Source organism: Rhinolophus sinicus, chromosome 14 (genome assembly GCF_057876585.1).
Source record: "Rhinolophus sinicus isolate RSI-liver-muscle chromosome 14, RSI-T2T, whole genome shotgun sequence".
In the NCBI taxonomy this organism is placed as follows: domain Eukaryota; kingdom Metazoa; phylum Chordata; class Mammalia; order Chiroptera; family Rhinolophidae; genus Rhinolophus; species Rhinolophus sinicus.
This window is the reverse complement of record NC_142514.1, coordinates 108,110,464-108,130,589: the sequence shown is the minus strand read 5'-3', so window position 1 is coordinate 108,130,589 and position 20,126 is coordinate 108,110,464. Positions and strand designations below refer to the sequence as shown.

The 20,126-nt window shown below is 50.8% G+C and overlaps 1 protein-coding gene across 1 annotated transcript; it reads right to left on the bottom strand.

Annotated features, from left to right (window-relative positions):
• Positions 1 to 1,935: 1,935 nt before the first annotated feature.
• On the bottom strand, positions 1,936 to 3,428 carry LOC148755791 (putative POM121-like protein 1). Its single transcript, XM_088789871.1, has 2 exons — positions 3,378 to 3,428; positions 1,936 to 3,018 (listed from the first exon to the last, which is right to left on the bottom strand). Exons 1-2 carry the CDS (start codon positions 3,426 to 3,428, stop codon positions 2,275 to 2,277), a joined length of 795 nt encoding a protein of 264 aa, XP_088645997.1. The 3' UTR covers positions 1,936 to 2,274.
• Between the last annotated feature and the right edge of the window lie 16,698 nt (positions 3,429 to 20,126).

The following is a 20,126-nucleotide window of genomic DNA, read 5'->3' as shown; positions in this document are numbered from 1 at the left end:
TGAGGGGACTTAAAACTCATATAGTGAGGGGGCTGAAAACTCCTATACCGATGGGGCTGAAAACTTGTATAATCAGGGGACTTAAAACTTCTATTCTGAGGGGACTTGAAACTTCTATGGTGAGGGGACTTAAAATTCATATAGTGAGGGGGCTGAAAACTTCTTTAGCGAGGGGGCTTAAAAGTTCTATAGTGAGGGGCTGAAAACTTCTATAGTACGGCACTGAAAACTTCTTACCGAGGGGGCTTAAAGCTTCTCTAGTGAGGGCGCTTAAAACTTCTATGGTGAGGGAACTTACTATTCTGTAGTGAGAAGATTTGAAACTTCTTCACCGATGGGGCTTAAAACTTCCATAGTAAGGGAATTTAAGCTTCCATAGTGAGGGGATTTGAAACTTCTTTACTGAGGGCTCTTAAGACTTCTATACTGAGGGGACATAAAACTTCTACAGTGAGGGAATTTAGAACTTCTCTTCTGAGGGGACTTAAATCTTCTGTAGTGAGGGGACTTAAAACTCACATAGTGACGCGGCTGAAAACTTGTATAGTAGGGGGCTGAAAACTTCTATACCGATGGGGCTTAAAACTTGTATACTCAGGGGACTTAAAACTTCTATTCTGAGGGGACTTGAAACTTCTATGGTGTGGGCTTAAAACTGCTATTTTGAGGGGCCTTAAACCTTCTATAGTGAGGGGACTTAAAACTTCTATTTTGATGGGACTGAAAACTTCTATAGTGCGGGGGCTTAAAACTTCTTTAGTGTGGGGCTTAAAACATCTACAGTGAGGGGACTTGAAGCTTCCAAAGTGAGGGGATTAAAACTTCTTTACTGAGGGGAAGTAAAACTTCTCTTCTGAGGGGCCTTAAAACTTCTACAGTGAGGGGGTTTAAAACTTATTCTGAGGGGCCTTAAAGCTTCTATAGTGAGGTGACTTACAACTTCTCTAGTGAGGGGGGTTTAAAACTTCCGTAGTAGGGGGCTGAAAACTTCTACAGTGAGGGGACTTAAAACTCATATAGTGAGGGGGCTGAAAACTTCTTTAGTGAGGGGGCTTAAAAGTTCTATAGTGAGGGGCTGAAAACTTCTATAGTACGGCACTGAAAACTTCTTACCGAGGGGGCTTAAAGCTTCTCTAGTGAGGGCGCTTAAAACTTCTATAGTGAGGGAACTTACTATTCTATAGTGAGAAGATTTGAAACTTGTTCACTGATGGGGCTTAAAACTTCCATAGTGAGGGGCTTAAAACTTCTATAGTAAGGGAATTTAAGCTTCCATAGTGAGGGGATTTGAAACTTCTTTACTGAGGGCTCTTAAGACTTCTATACTGAGGGGACATAAAACTTCTACAGTGAGGGAATTTAGAACTTCTCTTCTGAGGGGACTTAAATCTTCTGTAGTGAGGGGACTTAAAACTCACATAGTGACGCGGCTGAAAACTTGTATAGTAGGGGGCTGAAAACTTCTATACCGATGGGGCTTAAAACTTGTATACTCAGGGGATTTAGAACTTCTATTCTGAGGGGACTGGGAACTTCTACAGTGAGGGGACTTAAAACTCATATAGTGAGGGGCTGAAAACTTTTATAGTAGGGGGCTGAAAACTTCAATACCGATGAGGCTTAAAACTTGTATACTCAGGGGACTTAAAGCTTCTATTCTGAGGGGACTTGAAACTTCTATGGTGTGGGCTGAAAACTGCTATTTTGAGGGGCCTTAAAACTTCTATAGTGAGGGGGCTTAAAAAGTTCTATAGTGAGGGGGCTTAAAAAGTTCTATAGTGAGGGGGCTTAAAAAGTTCTATAGTGAGGGGGCTTAAAACTTCTATACTAAGAGGGCTTTAAGCTTCTATACTAGGGGGCTGAAAACTTCTATGCTGAAAGGCCTTAAAACTTCTATAGTGAGGGGACTTAAAACTTCTATAGTGAGGGGACTTAAAACTTCTATACTGAGGGAACTTAAAACTTCTATTCTGAGGGGGTCTTAAAACTTCTAAATTGAGGGGACTGGAAAGTCATACAGTGAGGGGTTTAAAACTTGTATACTGAAGGGGCTTAAAACTTCCTTATTGAGGGGACTGGAAACTACTATAGTGAGGGGACTTAAAACTTCTATAGTTAGGGTGCTATCTCGTTTCAGGGCCTCTGGCTGGCAGAAGAGGGAGCCTGGTGGACTGTGCTTCCTGGGTGACAAAGATGCACAGAGGTAGCCCCTCCAGCAGAATCTGGGAGAGTCACTGGGCCTTAGCAGGCGTGCTTCCTCCTGTACTTCGCCACCTATGGATTCGTGCTGGGAGCTGCAAGGACAGCTGGTGCAGGACCGCTCCATACAGCACATATGGCACTGAGGTCTGGGATGGCCTCCGTCTCACCTCCCCGAAGTGCTCTGTGGATGCTCTGGAGTGCAGCTTGCTTCTCCGCATCTAGGTGTGCCGCTGTGACTCGGAAGCCCAGCTCAGGGGGTGTTGGCAGTCTCACAGGGTCCCCTCGCCTGCGCGGCAGAAGACAAGTCTTTCGTTTTCGAGGCCTGGAACCGTCACGTGTGGGTGAGCCGTCTGTCCGGGTTCGCCTCTGCCCCTTTGTTCCATCTGCCTCCTTTTCACGCTGGCACTTCTGGGAAAGGCCGGGAGCCGAGGAGGGAGAAGGACCCTCCTGGCTCACTTTTTTGGAGGATTTCTGGAATAGCCGAGCACGGGATGTGGCTGTGGCTGTACGTCTCTTCCTCTGCGCAGGCGGGAAACCTCGGGTGGAGCTGTATGAGCTCGTGATGGCATTTCTTCTGGGGCAGGAGATTAGCACGGAGGTCTGGGATTTCTTGTCGCCCTTGTCTTCTGAGACCTCCCTATGGGGGATTCTCTGCAGAAGCCCAGGCCTGGGAATGAGGCAAGAGACCGCCAGGGCCCTAAATGCAGACCGTGCTCGCCCACTGCCGTCGGGGTTCCTTCCCGTGTCTCCTGAGATCGTCGCCTGGAGGATTCTCCGCAGAGTCCCAGGCCTGGGCACGAAGACTGAGTGGCCTCCCTGGACCCCCAGGGGCCTGAAAGCAGACCGTGCTCGCCCAGTGCCGTCGGGGTTCCTTCCCGTGTCTCCTGAGATCATCGCCTGGAGGATTCTCCGCAGAGTCCCAGGCCTGGGCAAGAAGACTGAGTGGCCTCCCTGGACCCCCAGGGGCCTGAAAGCAGACCGTGCTCGCCCAGTGCCGTCGGGGTTCCTTCCCGTGTCTCCTGAGCTCGTCGCCTGGAGGATTCTCCGCAGAGTCCCAGGCCTGGGCACGAAGACTGAGTGGCCTCCCTGGACCCCCAGGGGCCTAAAAGCAGACCGTGCTCGCCCAGTGCCATCAGGGTTCCTTCCCTGATTGGCCACCGGAGACACTGAGCTACAGGCCATCTGTGCGTGCAGAGCCGACAGCACCGCTTCCCTCTGATGGCCATGCCTGCTGATTGAGATGAGGGACCCCAGAAAAGTGCGCAGCATTTGAGAGAGCATGGAACATCGCCGCCGAGATGCTGTGAGAAAGCACGAAGGCAAACTCCTCAGATACCTGCAGTTTGGCCTGCGAGAGAACGGAGGGGCACGGACCGCTGTGTGAGGATGGCGGGCCCAGTGAACGCGGTGGGCATGGCGAGCGCCGTGGTGCTGGCCCTCGGGTGCCCGGGGCGGGCGTGGGAGACAGATCCTGCCCTGATAACCGCCCATGGGTCACTTGGGTGAGGTCTGTCTTTGGCTCGACAGCAGGCTCCTAGCCAGCTCCTTCAGCTGTCAACAGGGCTGAAGGCGAAGTGCCCACCGTTGGGCCTGTTGCCGGGATGCAGTAGGGAACAATGGACGCGCGTGCCCGAGACCGCCAAAAGCGCGCGGGGGCGCGCCAGCGCGCGCACGCGCGCCAGCGGGGGTCGCCGGGCGGCGCGCGGCCGCGTGCAGGGAGAGTCAGGGGCAAGGGGCACGCAGAGGGGGCCTCAGCGGATGCGGGAGGACCTGGGGCAAGCAGAGGTGTGGATCTCCCGGCGGGCGCTCCCGGATCTGCTGAGGGGTGGAGGTGTTTGCTTCAGGGCCAGGAGCAGGAACGCCTTTTGACAGGCATCAGCCCTGTCTCCCCTGGGGGCCACACAGCTGTGGGGAACTTAACTCCCAGCAGAAGGGAGACCCTGCTCCTCAGGGGTCACCCCGGGATAAACGTATCGTTGAAATAAAATGTTTCACTTTGGAAAAAGAAAAAAAAGAAAAAAAAGAGGAAACTCCTTGTTATGACCCACTAAATTCATTTCATGACCAGCAGTAGGAAAAACACAGTGTTACTAAATGATACAAAAGTCATCTGAGTTGGAAAGAGAAAAGATGATCGTGGGCAATGCAAATGAATTGCCGGAACATAATACTGTAAAAATGACTTAAAGTTAAATCCTTGAATAGTAAAGGTTATGGTTCAAGTTTTTGTTAAAGTTAATCTTGTTAGATTCATAATGACTTTTAGAACGATGATATTGAGTAACCCAGATTATCCACAAAAATAAGATTAAAAAACACCCCAAAACGGCAGAGGGGGTTCAGTCCCACAGTGCTGATACAACTCCACTGGAGTCTATTGTACCGCTTACACACACCCGTGGTTACATTTCAGCACATAGAGAATTCCATCAAGGGTGTCAACGCAAGCTAAAAGCGTGTGTATCTAAGGGAATAAAATGTGCGTCCTATATCATTTGTGACACCTCCCTCCCCCCAAAGGAAGTGACAAGAGCTGAGTATCTTTATTTCGGAATAATGCCAAGACTACCTGCAGCTGGCAGAAGCTTCCAGATGTTCCGAAGGTGCTCCCTATCGGATCAGAGGAGACGCTATTCTGGGAAAGGTAACCAGTGGAGGATGAAGTGTACATTTGTAGATGAGCCGAATGGTCGTGTAGCAAAGGGCCAAATGACCACCTCGAGGAGTCGAAGCCCAGACAAGATTAAGATGCTTCTCTACCCCGTAATTCAAACTTAAGGAAAACTAAACTGATCTGGCCCCCAATGACTTCTTTCTTTACCCGAAGACAAAGGAAATATTGCAAGGAAGACATTTGGATGACATTCGGGACATCAAGGGTAATACGATGACAGCTCTGACGGCCATTCCAGGAAAGGAGGTCCGCGATCGCTTTGAAGGGTGGACTAGGCGCTTGTGTGGGCGCGTAGCTTCCCAAGGGGAGTACTTCGAAGGTGACCATCGTGATGCTCAGCAGTGAGGTACGTGGCACTTTTTCTAGGATGAGTTCTCGAACCTAATTGTCAGTCTGTTCATAGTTCACTTGATTATTGAGACAACCTTTTCAAGAGAGTGTTAAGTTTATATTGACTGGATATGGCTATATCTTCCTCTAGGTAACAAGAATACATGAAAGAAAAACTAGAACTGGGTCATTACCACCACCACCAGATAGGTGGGTGACAGAGAGGCTCACCCTTGGGAGAAGACATACCAATATAATCATATGTAGATAGCGGACTATGCATACAGATCTGAAAAGCACCTTGTGTTTTCCCCTCACAGCCGGCCTGGGACTACTGGTCCTCCGCTATGAGGGGAGGCTTCTTTGAAACCGGCTGTTTCTCTGCTGTCCACAGCAGATGCCACTGCAGTTGAACCGCCCACTACCACCTCCCACCCTGCCCCTAGCTCGGCCTTGGGAGGGTGGCGTTTTGCGGGACATTGCTAAAATCAGGCATTTCTTCTCCTCTCCAGGTGGATAGTTCTTCAGGGATTAATGGGAAGCTGGTAGTTCTTCGTTTAGTTGGGCAACAGATGGCACCAGAGACCATTAAATCTCCACCTTCCTCAACACCGCCAGTTTTTACCAATAGCATAAATCAGCCTGGGTCAGTCACGGAAGCCACACTCCTGCCAACACCCTCTAAATCCCTTGTTCCCTTTTCCTTCATGTATACTCCTTCCGTCCGCTGAACTCTCACCCTGGGCCAGTTACACCTTCCATGCTCCCTCTGCATGTTGAATATTGCTGGAGAAGTCGCCCGAACATGTCTTTCGGGAGCGACTGTGACCTCGTGATGAGATCACCGCCCGGTCCCGGACCAACGTAGTGTGTTCTCAGTCTTCCTTCAGAGTTATAAACATCACAAACCCTGTCCCCTGTAGTGAAGTGTTCCATATAAACAGGTGCGAAGGAGTGACTTCAAAACCTGAAGTTTTAGGATATGACTCTTTGTTTATTCCACCAGGGACCTCCCTGTCTACCTAGGGACATGCTAACTCTCCTGTATCAAGCCGCCCTCTGAAGATGAAACCCTAACTGCCGTTCGGGGATAGGGGCGACGACCGCTCTGGCTACTTCAGGCTGAGGAGGGACGACGTAGAGAGAGACCAGCAGCTAGGGCTTGTCCAGAGGTGTAGCTAAGGGTCCCCGGTAGATGAGCATATCCAGATGAAGAGTTTGTTGCTTTGGAGGCCATGTCGTCGCCAGCTCGTGAGTGGTCCACAGGCAGAGATACACCGTAGGCAGCAGCAAGAGACGATTCCTGTAATAATGAATAACAGAAACATAAGAAAGGCTTCTTTAAGTCCTGTTAAGCTAGGAAGCCGGGAAGGAAGGAAGGACAAATCTCAACCAAAGAATCTCGTTTTCAGTTTAATGTTGGAAACCTTGAATTAACTGTGAACTATCAGAGAGACTGAAACAGCATAACCCTTTAGACTTTGTATGTTTTTGATTGTGTTTGAGAAGTCGATAATGGGTGGCAGCTTTGTTTGAGAACTGTTATTCTGACCTGTCCTAACTTTTGTCTCATGGCATGGATAGCCTGTGAGGTGGCGTTTAGGGTTGTTGTTATTGAATAAGCCATTTGACCATCTAGCCTTTCGTATGTCCTTGTCTGTAAAAGAACGCTCATCAGTGAAGAACGTCCGATCTGGGTTGTCTAGGGGTATTTTTTTGTACGTCTGTTTTAGCCGTACAGGCTTGTATTAAAACTTATTGGCAGTTAATTCTTCCTCTGTCTCTGGGAGGAAGGTGGCAAGATTAAGGGTGGAGCAGGTCCGCGTTTGAATTACAGGACCTCTGAAGAAGGCCTGATGTTGTAGGAGGCAACTATCAGTGAGCCTGTGACTCTTATTAGCATTACAAAAGCCTTGAATGTGGTGTGGGGCAAGAAGGAAAACGGTTCAGTCTTGTCCCATTGGTGGCTTTGGGAACTAGGATGGCAGCTGTAGCTATGGCCTGGAGGCAAGCGGGTCAGCCGCGTGCTAAGAGGTCTAGTTGTTTACTTAAATAGTTTCCGAGTCTTTCTGAAGTTTAATCTTGTTTATTTTATATTTTCTTTAAGGTATAGACCAATGATAAGAAACAGGCTGAGCAAAGTGAGCCCAAATCTGGGGGCTGTCTTTATCTTTACAACCCCAAAGCAGTTTTCAGAGGAAAAAGGTCCCGCGTGAGCAGTTGAGACAGAATAAATGGCTTCTATATCAATTAGAAAATTAATAGGCTTACCACGTCAGGGTCACCCACAGATTCACCCCCTGTGACGAGAACAGCCTGGGAGCCACTGGGAACTTCAGGCCCAACAGTGATGACAGCCATTTTTGGGGAGGGAGCTGGTCCTTGCTCCCTTCAGAACGAGGCCTACTCTCTGGTGTAGTGCCCTGTAGTCTGTACAGGGGGCGCAGCTGTTTTGGAGGTTTAGGAATCCAGTGATCTGGGCTTGTATATCCGGAGTAGGCTCTTTTATCTGGAGCTTTCCCTCTGGGGCATTTGGGGTGTCCTGAGGTGGCTTCAGCCCTGGGTCGTCTATAACTGTGGCCAGAAGTCTGGCCTGTCTCTGGTCTCAGGCTCTGGTCTCACTGTTCCTTTATTCCTCGGTTTTCTGCCTTGGCTGTTAAAAAGACATTTAAACAGATTCCTGGCCTTTTCTAGGATCTGAGCCTCTTAATCGGGGATGTCAGAACAGCGGGTCAGAACCATTAGGTTTCCCTGCCAGTTAGGGAACAACATTAGGCTAAGGAAGTTTCCTTATATTGGCCTGTAGCTGACACTGAGGAAGGCACATGAACTTTAGCAGATGTATGATATAAAAATTTCCTTGACTGTTAGCAAAAGTTAGTTTTTTAGACTTAATTTTTGAGTAACCAAGGATCGGATTGGGAAAATATAAAACACAGAAAATTATTCTGGTGACGTGTATACTGACAACCAAAAGCAAGCAATTGGCACTTGCACTGGCAAACCCAGGAATCTATTTGGCAACCTTTAAAAGCATCGGTTTTAGTAATAAAATATATTTATCAACAGAGCTTAATGTCTCCTAACATTCGTGTGACAAGAAGTTAGAAAGAGATGAACTTACGATGTACCTAGTAATTAACACCTCGGTATTTTGGTATTTTGAAATAGCTAGATATTTAAGCCATTTTCTTGACAAATTCAGTGACAGGTATTGTGACTTTAGTATTTTGGGACTCCAATCTAAAGGCTGTTTCCCTTCTGATGAATCTCACTGTGGGTGGTCGTCGTAGTCCTAGGACTTAGAGCAGCGGAGTAAGGGCGCTGGCTGGAGAATTAGCCACTTGGCTTTCGAACGTGCCGCTTTTTTCCCTTCAGTGACCTCAGCCTCACACATTCCTGTTTATAGGTGGATCAGGAGATGGGTGTTTGTCGAAGGGTCCTCCTCAGGAGAGGAGGATCCCGCTGGAGTTCTCTTGGAAGAGTCTCTTGAGGAGGGGTCTCCCTAGGGAGAGTCTCCTTAGAAGGAGTCCCCCTAGAAGGCGTCCCCTTAGGAGGAGTCCCCTTAAAAAGGGACTCATTGGGGGAAGGGAGGCAAGAGATCACAGCCAAAAGAGCCGGCTCAACTTTACGTTTCTTACAGAGATTTGGGTTGTCCCTCAGGGCAAAAAAAGCCTGAACATATGGAACTTCTGACCATTTGCCCTCCTTTCTGCAAAACAGGTCTAGTGGCACGATAGTGTTATTATAATTAACACTTCCCTCAGAAGGCCAAGTCTTCCCATCTTCCAATGAGTATTTAGGCCAAACCTCTGAACAGAAGGAAATCACGCGCTGTTTCTTCAGAGTCTGAGGGTCAAATTTGTCCCAATATTTCAAGATGCAGTTCAGGGGGGTGTAGGCGCGTGAGGGCTGATGGCCCATCGGAAAGGGAGGAAGAAGAGAAAGGCGTCCCTTCGCAATTCGCAAGTCGTCTCCCACAATCTGCTCTGAGGCGTCCCCCAGACGCGTGGGCCACGGACACCACACCGCGCGACTGGTTCCGAGGCGCGCCAGGATTATTCGCGCTTACCTGGGCGGCCCGGCCCGGGCCTCCGGGTGGGCGCCTACCCTGAATGTTCGGCGTTGGCCTACAGGCCGATAAAAGGCTGTGGCCTATGATGGGACGCTTTAAAGTAGCGGGGTGTGTACCGCGACTCCGGGCATCACAGAAATTGATTGCACGATTAATATAACAGTAGCCTTCTGAATAAAGGTATTTAAGGGCGGAGTACATACTCAAGGCTTGGAGCTTGGGTACGTAGCCTGTGCGGAAAGGCAAGTGGGGACGTTTTGATTCCCAGTGGGTAAGAGAGTGCAAAAAAGAGAAAAAACGGAAGCCCCAAAAGGTTTCAGATCAAGTTTCCTCCTTAAGGTAAAGTGAGTCTGGAATATGTTGGTCCTCCTTGAAAACTTTGCCTGGAGTTGGCTGAGGTGGCCTGGCGGGTGGTGCTCCGGAGGAGTTGCGCTTTGGGGGCCTTTCCCCCTCTGGGCTGTGGTGGCCGCCCGGCTGGCTGAGCGGGGTGGGGGTGGGGTGGGGGAGTGGGGGCGGGGGGGTGGGGGTGGGTGGGGGAGGTGCGGAGCCAGGCAGCAGAGTTGCTGCCTGCAGTCCCCAGAGTACAGTGAGATCACGGAAGAGCAGGGGATGATTTGAGAGGAAATGTTAAATGCCAGTATATCTTATCCTGGGTGACAAGAGATGTCCTATAGAGGCGGAGGTTCACGTTCTTACCCTAAGATGTCTTGAGGTCGGCAGGGAGTGTTGAGAAGGTCCCGCAGGGAAGAGACCCTAGACCGGCGTCTCAAATGTTGAGGAGAGACAGCGACAGGATGAAAGAACAGCAGAGACAGAGGAGTCATCTTGCTGGCACCCTTACGGGCAGTCGGGCTGGGAGAGAAACGAAGGACCCTTTGGAAATTTTCCGTAGAGTGGCCACGGCCGAAATTCGCTCAGTTGTCCGCAAAGGCCCACCGTCCTGGCCACGCGCCAGTATTCAGTCTCCTCGTGGAAAGAGAAATGAGAAAGCGAGAGAGAAGGCAGTTAGACTGTGGCTGACATTCCTCCGGCTCAGTGCCCGAGGGGATCAACCAGAGCCCTCCAGGGAGACCTGCCCTCCTGCAAGACCTGCCCTCCGAGTCTTAAGAGTAGCCGCCGCGCTTTTCGCATTTAAATGGCTGACGGAGGACTACTGTTTGCATGAGAGAGTAAAGGAGACAAAAAAAAAAAAAAAAAAAAAAAAAGATGAAGGCCCACAGGGTGGGCAAGTAGAGAGGCACAGATAATATTTACCTCTCCTTCAATCCCGAGCGAGCCCCCAAATGATGTAGGTGATGTGGGGTCTGCCGGCAGTTTCTGGGTGTGGGCCGGGATCGTGTCTCCCGAAGCCGAAGAGTGGAAACGCGGACCAGGGAGAGGCAAAGAGTTTTTCAAAAGAGGATAATAGTTTCTTAGAGGCAGGAGAAGAGGTGGCAGCTCCCGAGCGGGAGGGGGTCCCGAATGGGGGGTGCCCCATGACTGAGGCAAAAGCTCTCGCTTTTCTACCTTCCCTTGCCTGCTTGGGGAAGGGGAGCTGTTTGAAGAAGGGAACTTGTTTGAATACGACGGGGAACTGGCGCCTTCTAATGAGATTCGTCTACCGGGTTTGTTCTGCTTGCCCATCCTAAAGGAATTAGCAAAGTAACCCACTCTTTGTCTATCAGATCTGCTCCATTTGTCAGGCCAAAAGGAATTTTATGATCAATCTCAAGGCCTCGTTACATTATGTCCTGGAGCGAAGGCGTGATTTCAAAACCTGAAGTTTTAGGATATGACTGTCTTTGTTTATTCCACCAGGGACCTCCCTGTCTGCCTAGGGACATGCTAACTCTCCTGTGTCACTGTTTGCCATAGGTTAAAAAAGAAACAAACAACAACAACTGATAGACTTTGTTTTCTAGAGAGGTTTTAGATTTAAAGGAAAATCAAGCAGAAAGTACAGAGTTCTCACATATTTCCCTTCCCCTTATCTCTCCAGCTCCCCCTGTTATTAACATCTTGTCTGGTGTGGTACATTTGTTACAATGGATGAACCAATGTCGACGCGTTATTACCTCAATTCCATAGTTTACCTTAGAGTTCACTCTTTTATTGTACAGTTCTATGGATTCTGACAAACGCGGAATGTCATTTATCCAGCACTGTCGTATCATACGGAATAATGTCACTGCCCTAAAAATACCGTATTCCACCTGTTGTGATCTCCCTCATTCCCTTAACCCCCGGAAACTACTAGTCTTTTCACTGTCTCTGTAGTTTTTCCTTTTTCGGAACGTCACGTAGTTAGAATCGTGGAACGCGTAGCCTTTTCAGACTGGCTTCTTTCACTTAGCAGTAGGCATTTAAGGTTTCTCCCTGCCTTTTAGTATCTTGGCAGCTAATGTCATCACCAAATAACGTTTTATTTTCTGGACGTACGGCACTTTGTTTATCCGTTCACCTATGGAAAGCTGTCTTGGTCGCTTTCAATTTTTGGCAATTATGTATAACACCGCCGTAAACATCTGTGTGCAGGTTTCAGCTGTGTCTGTCTATTCTGCCGTTAAACCTAGCCACCAAGTTCCTAAACTCATTGCGTTTTTCAGTTCTAGAATTGTGGTTTGGTTTTCTTTGATAGTTTCTAGTCGTCTGCTTCAGTTGTCAATTTGAGAGAATTTCCTTGAACACATTCAGAATAGTTAGAGTCTGATAACTCTATCTAGATCTCCTGTGGCTTTGTTTCTGTCATTGGTTGTTTATCTTGTTATTTTTTAAACCATGAGCTCTGGATCTTTTAACCACGTGCCGGTTAAAAATATAGAACCAGGGGCCCGCCCGCCCGGTGGCTCAGGCGGTTAGAGCTCCGTGCTCCTCACTCCGAAGGCTGCCGGTTCGATTCCCACATGGGCCAGTGGGCTCTCGACCACAAGGTTGCCAGTTCAATTCCTGGAGTCCCGCAAGGGATGGTGGGCAGCGCCCCCTGCAACTAAGATTGAACACGGCACCTTGAGCTGAGCTGCCTCCCGGATGGCTCAGTTGGTTGGAGCGCGTCCTCTCAACCACAAGGTTGCCGGTTTCGACTCCCGCAAGGGATGGTGGGCTGTGCCCCCCTGCAACTAGCCACGGCAACGGGACCTGGAGCTGAGCTGCGCCCTGCACAACTAAGACTTGAAAGGACAACAACTTGAAGCTGAATGGCACCCTCCACAACTAAAACTGAAAGGAGAACAACTTGTCTTGGAAAAAAGTCCTGGAAGTACACACTGTTCCCCAATACAATCTTTAAAAACAAAACAAAACAAAACAAAACAAAAAAATAAATCCCAAAGGAACCCTCAAGGAAAAGGTGGGGGAGGGGGGCCTCTCATCGTGGAGGCAGGAGTTCAGAGCTTGGATTAGAGACGGATTCAACTAAAATGGGAGAGGCGTTGATTTAAAAAAGTGTCTGCCCGGTCCCCCTGTCCAGGGGAGGGGAGATAGCAGAGGAGGGTGACGTACAGGATAGGGGGCAAAAGGAGGTAAAGTCTAGACCCTCTTAATCAGCCAGAGGACAAGGGAAAACGGCAGGGCGTCCCGCTGCCGGTTTCCTGCGGTCCCGCGGAGGGGAAGGGTGCAGACCGGGGCAGGCGTCCCTGCCGACGGCTGACCCAGGGGCCTGGCCCCGGGACACGGTCAGGCCTAGCGCTAGGTCTTGTATCCGGCGGCAAATCTGACCGAGTCGGACGGAGGATGAAAGAGGGAAGACTTACCTAAGTAAGGGTAGCAAAACGGGCTGAGGAAAGTTGGAGCCCGGGGGAGGGGGGGGGTGCGGTGCAGCGCGGAGGCGGGAAAGGGCAACAGGGAGGAGGGACGTGGATAGTAGGGGCAGTTTTCCGGTGGAGGCAAGCCAGGCCCCCCCCCACCCCCCAGGGCTCCCTGACTGGTAACAGGCTCTCCAGAGAGCTGTGGACGATGGCCCTGCGGGGGATGGCCCGGCATGCCTCCCTGTCAGCCTTGTTGTTACCGATGGCAACAAGGCCAGAGCCCCTTTGGTGGCCCCTGCAGTGCATAACGAAAGTGAGGGAGAGAAGCGCGGGGAGGAGAATCTTAAAAGGATGTCCCTCTGGCGGGTAGCTATGGGGTGAGAAAGTATCCCATCGACCCCACAATCGAGCCGAGGGAGGGAGAGAGCTTGCCGGAAAATTCAGGGAGTGCCGAGTAAGTGGCCCCCGTGTCTTGAAGGAAAGACATGGAGGGGCTGGAGGGCAATCTGACGTCCACTGGCCACCACGGCCTCCTAGGGGTGGCCAGGCTTAGCAGGAGGCCTTGGGTTAGGGCAAGAGCGGCTCCAGTGTCCCGGGAGGCCACATTTAAAGCAGGCACTTGGTAATTAGGCTGCGCAGAGGATTGGGGTCCCAGTTCTTTCCTTTGGGGCAGGCCCGGCCTAACTTACGGCCTGGGAAACTGCTGCGGCAACCATCTGGAAGGCCTGGGTATGGGCCTGTCTACTCTCCTCGTCTGGATTATTGAAGACCTTAAAGGCCGGTGCTAAAAGATCTGTTTGGGAGGGGGGGGTGAGGACCCTTCTCTAATTTCTGAAGCTTCCTGCGAATATCAGGGGCCCACCGGGAGACGAAATGCGTGGCTAAGGCAGCTCTGCCATGCGGAGAGTCAGCATGAATATTGGTGTAGGTTTGTAGGGCTTCTGAAAGGCGAGAGAGAATAAAACAGCTGGGTTCTCATGGCGGTCCTGGTAGATTTCCCTAACTTTTTCATAACTGACAGCTTTCTGAACGGCTGCCTTCGTGCCCCGAAGGAGACAATTAACCATATGGTCTCTCTTTAAGCGGTCCGGTCCGGATTGGGCTGTCTCCCTAGCTTTTGGAATGCTAGGATCCCTCTCATGGGTTAGTACACGTGGAAGGGACAATATAGATGTGAGGTATTCGAACTCTTTAGGAGAGCGGGAGGGACCAGAAGAAAAGAAGCCTAGCTTAGATTCAATGTGACTCAGGTCTGTCATCGAGAAAGGCACATGGACCCCAACAGGGCCTTCACCGCCGGCCACTTCCCTGAGAGGGATCTGGGTGGCTGGGGGTGCATAAGGTTGCCCGGATCAGGTTGAGGAGGGGAAGAAAGGTCCGGAGGAAGCTGGGCAGTGGTGGAGGAAGTATCGGAATGTGATGCGGGGGGGAGTGGGGGGAACAACTGGTTGAAACGGTGGGGGGGAGTTGAACTAGCTGAGGTCAGGGAGGAGAGGAACAACCAGAGGGGTCCGGAGCAGAGGGAGAAGAAGAGGGGACTTTCAACTTCTAGAGTGAGGGGGCTTAAACCTTCTATAGTGAGGGGGTGTCGGGACAGAGCCCCAGAGAGCAGTTTCCAGGCTCTCGGCCTCACGTGGAGGGGTGCTGGCTCGGGTAGTAGACGGCCGTCAGCTGTAACCGTTGAGCCATCGGCCGCTAATATAACTGCCGCGGCTGCGGAGGAGAGTCGAGGGAAGTTGAGGAGAGTCGAGGAGTCGGTGGGGTGGGTTGGCAGCAAAGCAGACAGCAGGTCGCACGTCGTCGTCGTGTGAACCCAGCCTCCAGTGAGACCGTAGTGGTACGACTCCCCTACCTGTGGCTCCGTGGGTGTTCCTTTTTGGCCTCACCACATCCTGCGTTCTTATGTGGGGAGCGGGAGCAGAGACCCCGCAGGCCGTCCCGCACGACAGATGGCGCAGCGAGCAGGGTGTGGTGTCGGCCGAAACTCTCCGGAATGTCCTGGAGCAGTTTATACGTATAAAAGCTCAGTTTCGTAAGCGGGGTACGGTGCCCCCAAAACCTACCGAAGGATGGTGGAGCAGTTTGTGCGTGTGAGAGCCCAGCTTCGGGAGGCCCATGAGGAGCGACAACGGGAACGGGAGGCACGCTCTGCCTGGGAGACTCAAGCCTCCAGCTGGCACACCACCCTCTTGGCCATGGACGGCGTTGCCTTCATTTTGGTGATCTGCTGCGGCCTTGGGCTCCGAGGGTTGCGGACATCCTCCGCGGAGGACTCCACCCACTCAGACACCTGGCACGGTGAGCAAGATTCCGACCAGGTAGGAATGGAGTCTGTCTCTGGGCAGGAGGACGTGTGGCCACCGCACAGTGTGTGGTGCCCGGTGGCCGCTGTTCTCAGGAGTTGGATCCACAAGGAGCGGTGGGAGGACATGGACGGCTCTCCGGCCAGCGGGGAGAGGGCCCTGCAGGCTCTGGCTGAGCGGTTGCCGGAGGAGGAGAGGGCTACACCTGGCCGCGTGGTCCGGATGTTCCTCACGGCCTTGAGTCTCAACACGGAAAACGCGCTTCATGAAATGGCCCAGGTGCCGGACCAGGTGTCCCGGTTGGAGGCACTGGAAGCTCGGGTCCGCCTGTTGGAAGAGGGGCCCCACAGTGGAGACTCTGAGCTAGAGGCGGAGGAAGCGAGTGGAGACAACGTGGTTCCCAAGCCCCAAGCCCGGCCAATCTTGAAGCAAAGGGTAAAACGTGAGCAACCTTTGGGCCCCGGGGGCGTTGCTGCCGGCAAGCCAGCTGTGACCCAGTGCACAGCCTACACCCCGTACACTCCCACTGAGTTGCAGGAGCTGGGGAGGCGGTACCGACAGCGCTCTGGAGAGCCAGTCTCGGCTTGGCTACTACGTTTATGGGATGAGGGAGCAGACAGCATTCTCTGCTCCCCAGGCGAGATGGAAAAGCTAGCCTTCGTGACAGTGCATCCGTCCCTGCGACAAAGGTTACAGCACTGCCATAGGTTGGCCCACGACCAGGGCAACCATTCTCTAATGGAGTGGCTGACTGCTGCGGTACGCACAGTATGGGGACAGGCTGGCGAGCTGCCAGACACTGTGAGTCAATGGCAGTCATATACGGAACTTACTCAGGTCATCCGTGAGATGGGTATGAGACATGCTAGTTTTCACCTTAACATGCAGGGGCCGGATGACGAGCTTTTAACAGCCAGCAGGAGAGATCTGGTTTTGGATACTGCACCTGCGAGTGCTTTGGGATCCTCGGTGGCTATTCTTACACCGTATGTGGGGCGACGGATCCATGAAGTTACAACTGCCATGGCCACCGTAGGGGATGTTGAAAGCCGGAGGCGAAGGAAGTTAAGACAGGAGGTCCGCGCAGTTGAGACCTGGAAGCCCAAACCAAAGGTAAAGGGGCGAGGTCGCGGGCCTCAGAGAGTAACGCGCGCACGGATGTGGCGTGATCTCGTGGCAGCAGGGGTCGATCGGAAGAAAATAGACCGACAACCCAATGCACTCCTGCTGGAACTTTGGAAACAACAATTCCGGAGAAGCCTAAGGGAGAAGTCTGGGAAAGCGCGACCCGACCCGTGTTCCTCCAGGACTTCATGCAGCCGCTTGAGGCCGACTCCTTTCAGCTTGATTAGGGGTGGGGCCAAGGTACCCGGTCAGAGGGGACGAGCAGGGACCGGAGGCCCCACGTGGAACTGTCCCTACATTGGTCCCCTTCTAATGTGCAGAGGGTTTTGGCCCTAGTTGACACTGGCTCAGACTGCAGTCTTGTTTATGGGAACGCAGAACTGTTCCCCGGACCAGCAATCTGCATTGATGGCTACGAGGGGGGGGGGGGGGGAAGACTGTGACCGTGAAAGCCGTTTCCTTACCACTGGCTATAGGAAGGCTTCCCCCTCGTACCTAAAAGGTTTAAGTCTCCCCCGTTCCGGAGTATATTCTAGCGGTGGACGTGCTACATGGCCTCAGCTTACCGAAGTCGTCGGTAGGAGAGTTCCGTCTCTGGATCCGGGTGGTGAAAGCGGTGACACGCGGGCATGCTCACCACCCTCCTCAAGTGTTGCCGCAGCCTTGGCGCGTGGTTACCGTGCGACAGTACCACCTGCCAGGAGGGCAGGAGGAGACTGGTGGTACCCGAAGAAGTCCAGGAAGTCCGGCTGTGCCCCGAAGGACTGGTGGTGCCCTGAGAAACCCTGGCTGTGCCCAGGATATTGCATTCACCTCCAGGCTCCTCGCACAGGGCCCCTCGCGGAAGACGCTTGTCGAGTAGATTGCGAGGGGAGACCCTGTAGCGGTGGAGTGTGGGGACAGAGCCCCAGAGAGCAGTTTCCAGGCTCTCGGCCTCAGGTGGAGGGCTGTTGGCTCGGGTGGTAGATGGCCGTCTTAGCTGTGGCTGGTTGGCCGTCAGCTGTAACCACTGAGCCATTGGCCACTAATATAACTGCCACGGCTACGGAGGAGAGTCGAGGGAAGTGGAGGAGATTCGAAGAGACTCAAGGAGAGTCGGTCGGTTGGCCGGAAAGCGGACAGCAGGTCGCACGTCCTGTGAACCCAGCCTCCAGTGAGATCATAGTGGTATGACTCCCCTACCTATGGCTCTGTGGGTATTCCTTTTTGGCCTCACCACATCCTGCGTTCTTATGTGGGGGGCGGGAGCATAGATCCCGCAGGCCGTCCCGCACGACACGGGGCTGAAAACTTCCATAGTGAGGGGGCTTAAAACTTCTACAGTGAGGGGGCTTAAAACTTCTACAGTGAGGGGGCTTACTCTTCTATAGTGAAAGACTTGAAAGTTCTTCACTGAGGGGGCTTAAAACTTCTATATTAAGGGGGCTTTAAACTCCTATACTGAAGAGGCTTAAAACTTCTCTATTGAGGGGGGCTTAAAATTCTATACGGAGCGTGCTTCAAACTTCTATAGTGAGGGTCTGACGACTTCTATAGTGAGGGGGCTTAACATTTCTACATTGAGGGGACTTGAAGCTTCCAAAGTGAGGGGATTAAAACTTCTTTACTGAAGGGAAGTAAAACTTCTATTCCTAGGGGGCCTTAAAAGTTCTATAGTGAGGGGGATGAAAACTGGTACAGTAGGGGGCTGAAAACTTCTATACCGATGGGGCTTAAAGCTTGTATACTCAGGGGACTTAAAACTTCTATACTCAGGGGACTTAAAACTTCTAGTCTGAGGGGACTTGAAACTTCTATGGTGAGGGGGCTTAAAACTGCTATTCTGAGGGGCCTTAAAACTTCTATTTTTAGGGGACTGAAAACTTCTATAGTGAGGGGGCTGAAAAATTCTCTAGTGAGGGGGCTTAAAACTTCTATTCTGAGGGGGCTGAAAAATTCTCCAGTGAGGGGGCTTAAAAGTTCTATAGTGAGGGGGCTGAAAAATTCTTTAGTGAGGGGGCGTAAAACTTCTATTCTGAGGGGGCTGAAAAATTCTCCAGTGAGGGGGCTTAAAAGTTCTATAGTGAGGGGGCTGAAAAATTCTTTAGTGAGGGGGCTTAAAAGTTCTATAGTGAGGGGGCTGAAAAATTCTTAAGTGAGGGGGCTTAAAAGTTCTATAGTGAGGGGGCTTAAAACTTCTGTTGTAGGGGGCTGAAAACTTCTATACGCAGGGGACTTAAAACTTCTATTCTGAGGGGACTGAATACTTCTATAGTGAGGGGCCTTAAAACTCATATAGTGAGGGGGCTGAAAAATTCTTTAGTGAGGGGACTTAAAGCTTCTATTTTTAGGGGACTGAAAACTCATATAGTGAGGGGGCTGAGAAATTCTTTAGTGAGGGGGCTTAAAGCTTCTATAGTGAGGGCGCTGAAAATTTCTATAGTAGGAGTCTGAAATGTTCTATACCGAAGGGGCTTAAAACTTCTATACTCAGGAGACTTAAAACTTCTATTCTGAGGGGACTTAAAACTTCTATAGTGAGTGGCTTAAAACTTCTATAGTGAGGGCGCTTAAAACTTCTATGGTGAGGGAACTTACTATTCTATACTGAGAAGATTTGAAACTTCTTCACCGATGGGGCTTAAAACTTCCATAGTGAGGGGGCTTAAAACTTCCATAGTGAGGGGGCTTAAAACTTCTATAGTGAGGGGCTTAAAACTTCTATAGTGAGGGACTTTAAGCTTCCATAGTGAGGGGATTTGAAACTTCTTTACTGAGGGCGCTTAAGACTTCTATAGTGAGGGGACATAAAACTTCTACAGTGAGGGAATTTAGAACCTCTATTCTGAGGGGACTTAAATCTTCTGTAGTGAGGGGACTTAAAACTCACATAGTGAGGGGTTGAAAACTTGTATCCTGAGGGGCTTAAAACTTCCACATTGAGGGGACTTAGACTTCTATAGTGAGGGGACTTAAAACTTCTACAGTGAGGGAATTTAGAACTTCTATTCTGAGGGGACTTAAATCTTCTGTAGTGAGGGGACTTAAAACTCACATAGTGAGGGGTTGAAAACTTGTATCCTGAGGGGTCTTAAGACTTCCATATTGAGGGGACTTAGAACTTCTATAGTGAGGGGACTTAAAACTTCTATTCTGAGGGGTCTTAAAACTTCTAAATTGAGGGGACTTAAAAGTCATATAGTGAGGGGTTTAAAACTTGTATACTGAAGGGGCTTAAAACTTCCTAATTGAGGGGACTTGAAACTACTATAGTGAGGGGACTTAAAACTTCTATAGTGAGGGGACTTAAAACTCATATAGTGAGGGGGCTGAAAACTCCTATACCGATGGGGCTGAAAACTTGTATAATCAGGGGACTTAAAACTTCTATTCTGAGGGGACTTGAAACTTCTATGGTGAGGGGACTTAAAATTCATATAGTGAGGGGGCTGAAAACTTCTTTAGCGAGGGGGCTTAAAAGTTCTATAGTGAGGGGCTGAAAACTTCTATAGTACGGCACTGAAAACTTCTTACCGAGGGGGCTTAAAGCTTCTCTAGTGAGGGAACTTACTATTCTGTAGTGAGAAGATTTGAAACTTCTTCACCGATGGGGCTTAAAACTTCCATAGTAAGGGAATTTAAGCTTCCATAGTGAGGGGATTTGAAACTTCTTTACTGAGGGCTCTTAAGACTTCTATACTGAGGGGACATAAAAC